Raw genomic sequence first — 7,918 nt, forward strand, 5'->3', positions numbered from 1 at the left:
ACATGCCTGTCATGTAACAACATGACTACATGCCACGCTCATGAGGTGAGCGTGGCAACCGTCGGGCCACCCCGACGGTTGCTGATCGCCCCAGGCGTCAGGTAGCGTCGCTGGGCCCAGCGTGCGCGCGCGTCAACGCTACATTGGAGTATATTGGGCCCTTCATGATGCGCTCACGGCCGTTTTGCTAGTTCCACATATACCAAATTTTGTGTTATGTGACGTCAATGTATGACAAAATATACGACTTGTGCAAACATGATAATCCTGACACGCCTGTCATGTAAGAACATGAGAACTTGTCACGCTCAAACGATGCTCACGGCCATTTCGCTAGTAGCTCCACATATACTAAATTTGGTATCGCGTGACGTGAATAGATGACGAAGGTAAACGACACATGCAAATATGATAATCATGAACGGAAGTTACGCACGTCACCACTTACCTCCACCTCGTAACGTTGTGCTGATTTTCAAGTGACATATCAACATTTCTAATTCATGCTTGGCATATCATCGATTCCCACTGCACGTGGGATCTGCCAATTTTGACTCTGTTTTTATTACATTATTATAAAGATGATTACTTTTCAGTCATTTTCTTATAGGTGCAAGCAGTTTGACGTTTTAGAACATAAGTCGCTCTGAAAATCATGCTGGTATCGTCTGCCTAAATTACGCTCTTAGCCGTTGGGACAACACTTACTAAGGCATTGGCGTACAGACCCAATATGCTCCCCTGTGGGATGCCTGCTATTACAGATTTTAGCTCCGAATGATTCTTGGCTATGGCTACGAACTGGCATCAGTGTTGAAGGTAGAATGTAATTAAAGATTGAACTTCACCCCTAATATCTTAGCGATGGACTTTTTAAGCAATACATTATGACCTATAGTATATATGGCGCACCCTGTCGTTTATGTCTTTTTCTCTAAAAAAAGGTACAGAAGCAAGAATAGTGAGAGCACTGAGTGCGTTTATTTTGTATTTAAAAATCTGCACCATCGTCAATTCTAAAAAGTGTTACACGCGAACAGTGAGAGATGCCAGTACAGATTACAGTGAAAATGGAGATCGTTGCTCCGAACCACGGGCTGTTGTCAACACGGTACGATATAACATAAACAATACAGCAATGCACATCACACATTACAGGAGCACTCCAGTGAACGCGAAATGACAAATGACGTTTAAAACAGCAGAAAGCATAGCGGGATTCTTTGTCTAACAACACACTGAACTTGCTAAAAAAATGTGACCATATTAAAAATTTCACCTAACTGTAGACGCCTCGGACAACCGAGATACAACCAATTTTTTCGCGTCATCCTCGTCAAGCTGCAAGAGTTCTTTAACCTTGTCAATGAGTGCTGGGCTCTTCGAGACGCATAGCAGCGCCTTCATGCACCGTCTCTGGTCCGTATTCCAAGCCACATAGTGCGCGGCGCACGTGACGTAGCCCACATTACGACTCATAATGGCTTCGACGTTGGCTCTTCTCAAGACTTCGCTATAGTCACCGCCACAGTTAGGAAGGCGAATACGCAACAGGGTTTGATTGGTCTCGAAACCGGCGGCAAAGAGTCGCAACAACTCCTCATTCTCCGAACTGTCCGACGAAGATACGTCGAGCTGGTCAATCGTCTCGTTGGAGAACACCGCCTGGACCAGGAAGCAAAGGTTGACCTCACCAAAGTGTACACGATTAATGCTCACAGCTCGTAGGCCCTGGTTGGAGAAGGCAACATCCAGAAGTAGGCTGTGGGGTTCGTTTTCTGCCCTAAGAGAGTCGTGAAGGTGCGGATCATGGCAGCCTCCCAGTTCGAGCTCCCTCAGCCGAGTGGCAGCTTTTATGTAGCTACACAACGACCTCATGGTAGGAACGTCGTCAAGAACTTCTTGGGAGAGGAAGAGTCCTAGCGTATTTAGATTGTGGAAGCAAGACATGAACTGCACGCTCTTGCAAAACAAGTCCATGCTCCGATCAATATATGAACTCACGACAATGTGGTTAATTTGATCCCGGCAGTCTTCGGGCAAAGTGAGCGTCACCGGACTGATCACGTATTCATTCTTCATGTGGACCTTCTCGCCCACTCCTGCATCACGAATCGTGCGACATACTCGCGGTAGTGCGCTTAGATACACACCGCTAACCACAATGGTCTTAAGGGACTCGATGACAGCAGCGGCGAAAAAAAGGACCGTGTAGTCCTCTGGCTTCCAGCCCTCGAGGTTGATCGAGAGGGACACAAGCGTGACCTGCGTCATATCGTCGAATGGCGCCAGCCAGGCGTGGACCGGTACAGTAGAGGAGGTCCCTGGTTGGTCCCAGTCCGTCACATCGTCATCACTCTTTGCTGAAGCATCCGATGTCCACCTGCAGTCACCGATGTCAAGTTCTCGCAGCGGTCCGCCATGTTGGGCCACGAGTCGGGACAGCGCGCATGCGCAGTTTCCATCCAGGAGAAAGCCAGAAAGCTTCAGCGTCTGCAAGTTGCCGCTTTTTGCCAGCACCACCAACACATGCTCAATCTCTTTATACATCTCCACAGGCTCCCAGTGGGTCACGCCTAAGGTCAGATGCCGCAGCGAAGCCTTAGAGGCGAGATAACTGCATAACTTTGGCACGTCAGCCAAGTTTTTACACCACAAAACGCTACTGTGCAAAGATAGCTCAACGAGTGTGGTATTCGCCCGCAGTGCGTCCAGCAGGAGCTCGGTAGTTTGTTCGTTGAAATGAAGCCCCAGAATGGACAAAGTCGACAGACGCGCCTCGTACAGCAGAGAGCAAAGCAAATCCGTCAGGCCAGGCCCCACTTCTCCGGTAGCAGTGATATCCAGCCGTTGCAGTTGCGTCGCCGCGCCGATTGCCGAGAACAAGTCCTCCTGGATGAATCTGAAGGAGAGCAGTAAGGGTACAGTGTTAAGAGGAAGCATTTGTTCTGCATGCAACGCACTTGAAATTCAAATCACACGCAATGACTTGCGTGAAAAATGGTAAAGTGTTTAGAAACAAGAGCATGCCAAGCTTCTATTTTAGAAACAGCACCCACAACTTCGCAGCTGGCAGAAATCAAACCAGACCAGGTCACGCTACAGGATGTTTTTGTTAAGCTTGCCGACCCGAAGGCTCTGAATACGCAGCGCTTGAGCCCTGCGTACGTAGGACTTAAGCGCCGACAGTTTCTGCGGCAATATGTAATGAATCTTACGTTGCTAACTGCGAGTAGGCTAAGCTTCAAAAAAAGAGTTGCCCGAACACGGACCTGCGCTCACAATTATCATTCGAGCCATATCGTAATCTTCGGAGGTCTTTTTTTTAAAAGCTGTGTGCCTTCCACTTACTGTTCTCATTTAGTTTAGACAACTGAATCACCTAATGCGTGCTCACAGTCAATCCTTAACGATACGACAACACGGTCTCGTTCAGACAGCTAAAACAGCGCTTGCACAGAAAGGTATTAAACTATGTCGCTGGGCTAGGTGCTTCATAGCGGTCAACTGCAAACGCAAGTTAGATACGACATGTACAACAACACACACAGCTCAAGCGATGCAAGGTCTTTAGGAAGTTTTATAATACCGTTTGCAAGCGCTGCGGGCGCCATATGAGCATTAGATTAGCGTTTGCTCTGCTGCGTACCGTAACGCACATTCGCAGCAACACCGTAGCCTCGAAACCAGCACTTGCGGGCCACATGCTGGCTGCCATTACTACACGCAATTTCAAATTTGGTGCGTGCGGTCCGCGAACGCCGACTCGCGTTACGACGCATGCGCAGTGGCAGCGACCGCGTGGCAAGGGCTCGTGGTGCGCTATTCTAAAACTCCCTATTATCTCGGACTTGTTGCTTGTCAGTCTAAGATAAGACACGTAATCGCGCTGTCTTCAAAAACACATCATTTCAATTTGAACACATCATACTTAATCATAACCGCCTTGTTTCTTGGATCACCAGTTTTCTTCATTATCGCTCACAATTCGTTTCTTTTATTTCAGTAGAGTCATCCCTTGTTGACGTCACGTCAAGTGTTCCACAGGGATCAGTGCTTGTCCGCTATTGTACATCATATATAATTGATTTCATCTAAAATAAGACTATGCTGACGATTGCGTATTGTACGAATCCATCAATTCAGTGGAAGATAATCTTTCACAATCGCTCATTTCTGTGAGCGCTTGGTGCCAAATATGGCCAATGAACGTCAACTGTATTGAAACAGTCGTCATGTCGTTTACCAATGGGCAGAGTTCGTTCTCATTTGATTATCATCTGGATGGTACACAACTTGAAAGAGTGTCACAATATTAATATCTATAGGTGTGATTCTTACAAAAAAATCTGTCCTGGACTAACCACCTTGAGAACATCGGTAGAAAAGCTCTAAAACAATTTGTTTATTTGCACCGTGCTTGGCTAAATCATCCCCCGCGATAGCGAACTGCTCCTGCAAAAGAAGTTTATTCGGCCTACCTTATAATACGCACCTGTAGTTTGGTACCCTCACAAACAAGGTGACCTAAAAAATCCTTTACAGCGTCCAACGTAAAGTCATCGATTTCATATACTGTCACTATAGCCACAACTTCTCACCCTCTTAGGCTCCTGCAATCACTAAACATCGTATCGTTCCATTCTCGTTACAGTATACCTAATCTTTAAAGCTATTATATACGGTTATCAACGGTTATATACGGTTTTTTTTCATGTACTATAGAACTCTAGAATTCCCTACCGGAAAGGATTGGCTTACTGCTATTGAAATATTTCATTGATGCCGCTACTAACCACTTCGAATATATGCAAGTTCTTGTTTGTAATATACCAAGTGTTGCTTTTCTGCATATTGCTCTCATGTCTTCTAGTTTTATATTATTGTCTTGGCTCCGTTGTTTTCGTCCTGTATTAATCATCCTCTCCTGCTATAGCCCTCTACTTCGGCTGCAGTATAGCCAAATAAATAAAATAAATAAATTTCATTTACTACGCACTGCAGGCCTTTCCTCCGTGCCAATATTTACCAGTGTTCCAATATAGAGCAACAGTGGTAATTCGAAAGCGACTGAACATACGTAATCGCATCATGTCACTAAAAAAATGAACTGCTGTGTCGGTTCTATTTCTATGATGCAGAGCTACAGAGGATAAAAATTAGAATTGATGCTCTAATATAAAAGCGGGACATATTTGTGGCTGTGGTATGTGGTGCTCTTGGGCAAGCTGGCTATCCGATACATATTACTGGAGCATATCATTGGTCTAATAGATAATCTGTGACATCGAAAATTTAATCCAACTTGCCAATACCTCGTCCGAACACACACACGCCGTCACGATGCACGTTTATGGATCGTGGTCTTCAGACACGCATGTTTGCCTGTATGTAGTCGTAAGTGCGCGTTAAGTTGACGGAGTGGCCAGCTGAGCCTCGGTTTCACGAGGTGCTGTCGACGTTAAGTGGAACGAGAACAGCGGAGCGCTGTTATCAAGCGTTAGCAAAGCTACGCTCAGATCAGTCGAGGTTCCATTCTCGTTACAGTATACCTAATCTTTAAAGCTATTATATACGGTTATCAACGGTTATATACGGTTTTTTTTCATGTACTATAGAACTCTAGAATTCCCTACCGGAAAGGATTGGCTTACTGCTATTGAAATATTTCATTGATGCCGCTACTAACCACTTCGAATATATGCAAGTTCTTGTTTGTAATATACCAAGTGTTGCTTTTCTGCATATTGCTCTCATGTCTTCTAGTTTTATATTATTGTCTTGGCTCCGTTGTTTTCGTCCTGTATTAATCATCCTCTCCTGCTATAGCCCTCTACTTCGGCTGCAGTATAGCCAAATAAATAAAATAAATAAATTTCATTTACTACGCACTGCAGGCCTTTCCTCCGTGCCAATATTTACCAGTGTTCCAATATAGAGCAACAGTGGTAATTCGAAAGCGACTGAACATACGTAATCGCATCATGTCACTAAAAAAATGAACTGCTGTGTCGGTTCTATTTCTATGATGCAGAGCTACAGAGGACAAAAATTAGAATTGATGCTCTAATATAAAAGCGGGACATATTTGTGGCTGTGGTATGTGGTGCTCTTGGGCAAGCTGGCTATCCGATACATATTACTGGAGCATATCATTGGTCTAATAGATAATCTGTGACATCGAAAATTTAATCCAACTTGCCAATACCTCGTCCGAACACACACACGCCGTCACGATGCACGTTTATGGATCGTGGTCTTCAGACACGCATGTTTGCCTGTATGTAGTCGTAAGTGCGCGTTAAGTTGACGGAGTGGCCAGCTGAGCCTCGGTTTCACGAGGTGCTGTCGACGTTAAGTGGAACGAGAACAGCGGAGCGCTGTTATCAAGCGTTAGCAAAGCTACGCTCAGATCAGTCGAGTCATCCCCTATGACAGGAGCCCAAATCAGGCTAGGCTTCACATGCGCCCACCTTTTACAGTCCTATATTCTAGCCTGTCTTTTAGTTCTGCTATTCGAAATAAAGCAAAATGACATATATAAAAGAATACAAAAATTGGACAACCAAATTCACTCGGTGTAGTCCGGCGGGCAGCCATTATCCGCACGATGTAACAATAAAAAGCAAAAAAAAAAGATTCCCTGTCAGGTGATCGCGCAACGCTGTAGAACTAGATGTGCATTAAAAGTGCAACATGTAAAAGTGGTGTCTATTTAACACCATCAATGCACCCAGCACAGTGTGGTGAAACACTCAGATGCGGCTACGGGTAACTAATCGCCGGCGTTGAAAATGACACATTCAGAGTCAACATATAGAGCTGTCCTTGAAATACTGTGCAAGAACGTAAGTTATCCTGCGGTATACTGTAACCTTTCACTATAAATTGTGTTCGTAGGCCCAAATGCAACAGACATAAGCCGCCCCAATGATTTCGTCAATACCCACGCTTACCTGTAGTCGTTGAATGTACTGGCGAGGCCTAGCGACCGCAAGCTGTTGTTTTGTTGGAGCGTCCAGATGACTCGGTCTCGGCACTCTCCGAGCCCGCTTCCTTCGACCAGGGCGTCGTCGAGATCGAGGCTTACGACACACCGGTGCTGGGATAAGAGGGAGTAGAACAAGAGTCTGGCGTCACGGCTGCGAAGTTCCTGTTGGTCTCCTTCGTGGGCCATGCGTACCAGCGAGACTTCTCCGGGAACCGTAATCTCTCGAAGCTGAAAACCAGAATAGCCGAGGACCTGGTTCCAGACGGCCAGCTGTTCTATTAGTTGACAGCATTCGTTCGGTGTTTCGTGATCTATGCCACTTATTGCAGCGCACGGGAAAAATACTTCCAATCCTGGAAAACGAGAACGGATGTCACGGCAATCGCTATCCAGGGAATCGTGGTCATCGATTTTCCGGTCGGCCATTTTTCTCGCTTTAGTCGTGGGTGTTGCACCCTTCGACGGCGATCGAGCAATAAAACCACTTTGCGTCTTGTCAAGACCTTATATACCGAAAAAAAAAAAGGAAACCTGCTCTTCCTCCGTATGCCTGGAAGCAAGAAATGTGGTCTCTCTAGATAAGATGTCCGCGATTGAAACACACATGTTATCACAGAATAACGTGAGCCATTAGAGCCTAGCGTCTTTGTTTTTTTTTTCTTGTCCGCATCATTAGAATAGATGGCTTTCACTGACGTCACTGAAACGCCACGTCAGAGCACGAACTTGGCGGCACGCGAAACTTTAGTGATGCAAGTTAGTGTTATCAGTACACAACATCTTGCTTTATTCGCTATTCGTCTACGGAGGCCCATATAGTTCGAGCGACGTCTCTATCAGGCTGAAGTGAGTTAATCACCGCGTGATTATGCTGCCTCGCCGTCACGTAAGCCGTCACGTAAGCCGCCACGTTACAGGCATCTTGTG

General features: G+C 45.8%; 1 protein-coding gene across 1 annotated transcript; it reads right to left on the reverse strand.

The window, feature by feature from the left end:
* Window positions 1–959: 959 nt before the first annotated feature.
* Window positions 960–7,459, reverse strand: LOC142767435 (uncharacterized). Its single transcript, XM_075869099.1, has 2 exons — window positions 6,957–7,459; window positions 960–2,902 (listed from the first exon to the last, which is right to left on the reverse strand). The coding sequence occupies exons 1-2, from the start codon at window positions 7,415–7,417 to the stop codon at window positions 1,276–1,278; spliced, it is 2,088 nt and encodes a 695-aa protein (XP_075725214.1). The 5' UTR covers window positions 7,418–7,459; the 3' UTR covers window positions 960–1,275.
* Between the last annotated feature and the right edge of the window lie 459 nt (window positions 7,460–7,918).

This window comes from Rhipicephalus microplus, chromosome 7 (genome assembly GCF_043290135.1).
Source record: "Rhipicephalus microplus isolate Deutch F79 chromosome 7, USDA_Rmic, whole genome shotgun sequence".
NCBI lineage: Eukaryota > Metazoa > Arthropoda > Arachnida > Ixodida > Ixodidae > Rhipicephalus > Rhipicephalus microplus.

What these genes read in the sequence shown, in the direction of transcription:
- LOC142767435 (XM_075869099.1), bottom strand. Translation starts at nt 7,417, where the DNA reads ATGGCCGACCGGAAAATCGATGACCACGATTCCCTGGATAGCGATTGC. An exon ending in AGTACATTCAACGACTACAG is followed by an intron (nt 2,903 to 6,956) that starts GTAAGCGTGGGT and finishes GCTCTCCTTCAG; the next exon opens with ATTCATCCAGGAGGACTTGT.